This window comes from Acanthisitta chloris, unplaced genomic scaffold (genome assembly GCF_000695815.1).
Source record: "Acanthisitta chloris isolate BGI_N310 unplaced genomic scaffold, ASM69581v1 scaffold10897, whole genome shotgun sequence".
In the NCBI taxonomy this organism is placed as follows: Eukaryota; Metazoa; Chordata; class Aves; order Passeriformes; family Acanthisittidae; genus Acanthisitta; species Acanthisitta chloris.
In genome coordinates this window covers 6,512-6,791 of record NW_008680931.1, presented here as the reverse complement: position 1 = coordinate 6,791, position 280 = coordinate 6,512, and the positions used below count along the sequence as shown (strand labels likewise).

The window sequence follows — 280 nt, the reverse complement described above, 5'->3', positions numbered from 1 at the left end:
CAGAATGTGGATTCACGAGATCCTGTGCAGCTCAACCTACTCTATGTGCAGGTACAGCTCCCCAGGGCACCTGGCTCCACTGCCTCATGCCAGCCCCTGACAGGGCTGGTGGCTGAGGGTTTTGTTAGCAGCCACCACAGGGAATGCTTCAGGATACCCAGTTATCTTCCGGCTAAAAGCCAACACTGGCAATCCTAGCCCTGCCCTCTGCATATTCCAGAGCACCCCAGGGAATCCCATGTCAGCTGCATCTGGCTGAAGTCCTGTTGTTCCTCTCCCA

At 56.1% G+C, this 280-nt stretch overlaps 1 protein-coding gene across 1 annotated transcript in view; it reads left to right on the top strand.

Moving 5' to 3' along the window:
• Window positions 1-280, top strand: part of LOC103805264 (talin-1-like) — a gene marked incomplete at its 3' end in the record, with an annotated part of 9,088 nt that overhangs the window by 3,872 nt on the left and 4,936 nt on the right. The window contains exon 5 of the mRNA XM_009077905.1: window positions 4-51. Coding sequence (XP_009076153.1) covers window positions 4-51 — 48 coding nt within the window. The remainder of the gene's footprint in view (window positions 1-3; window positions 52-280) is intronic.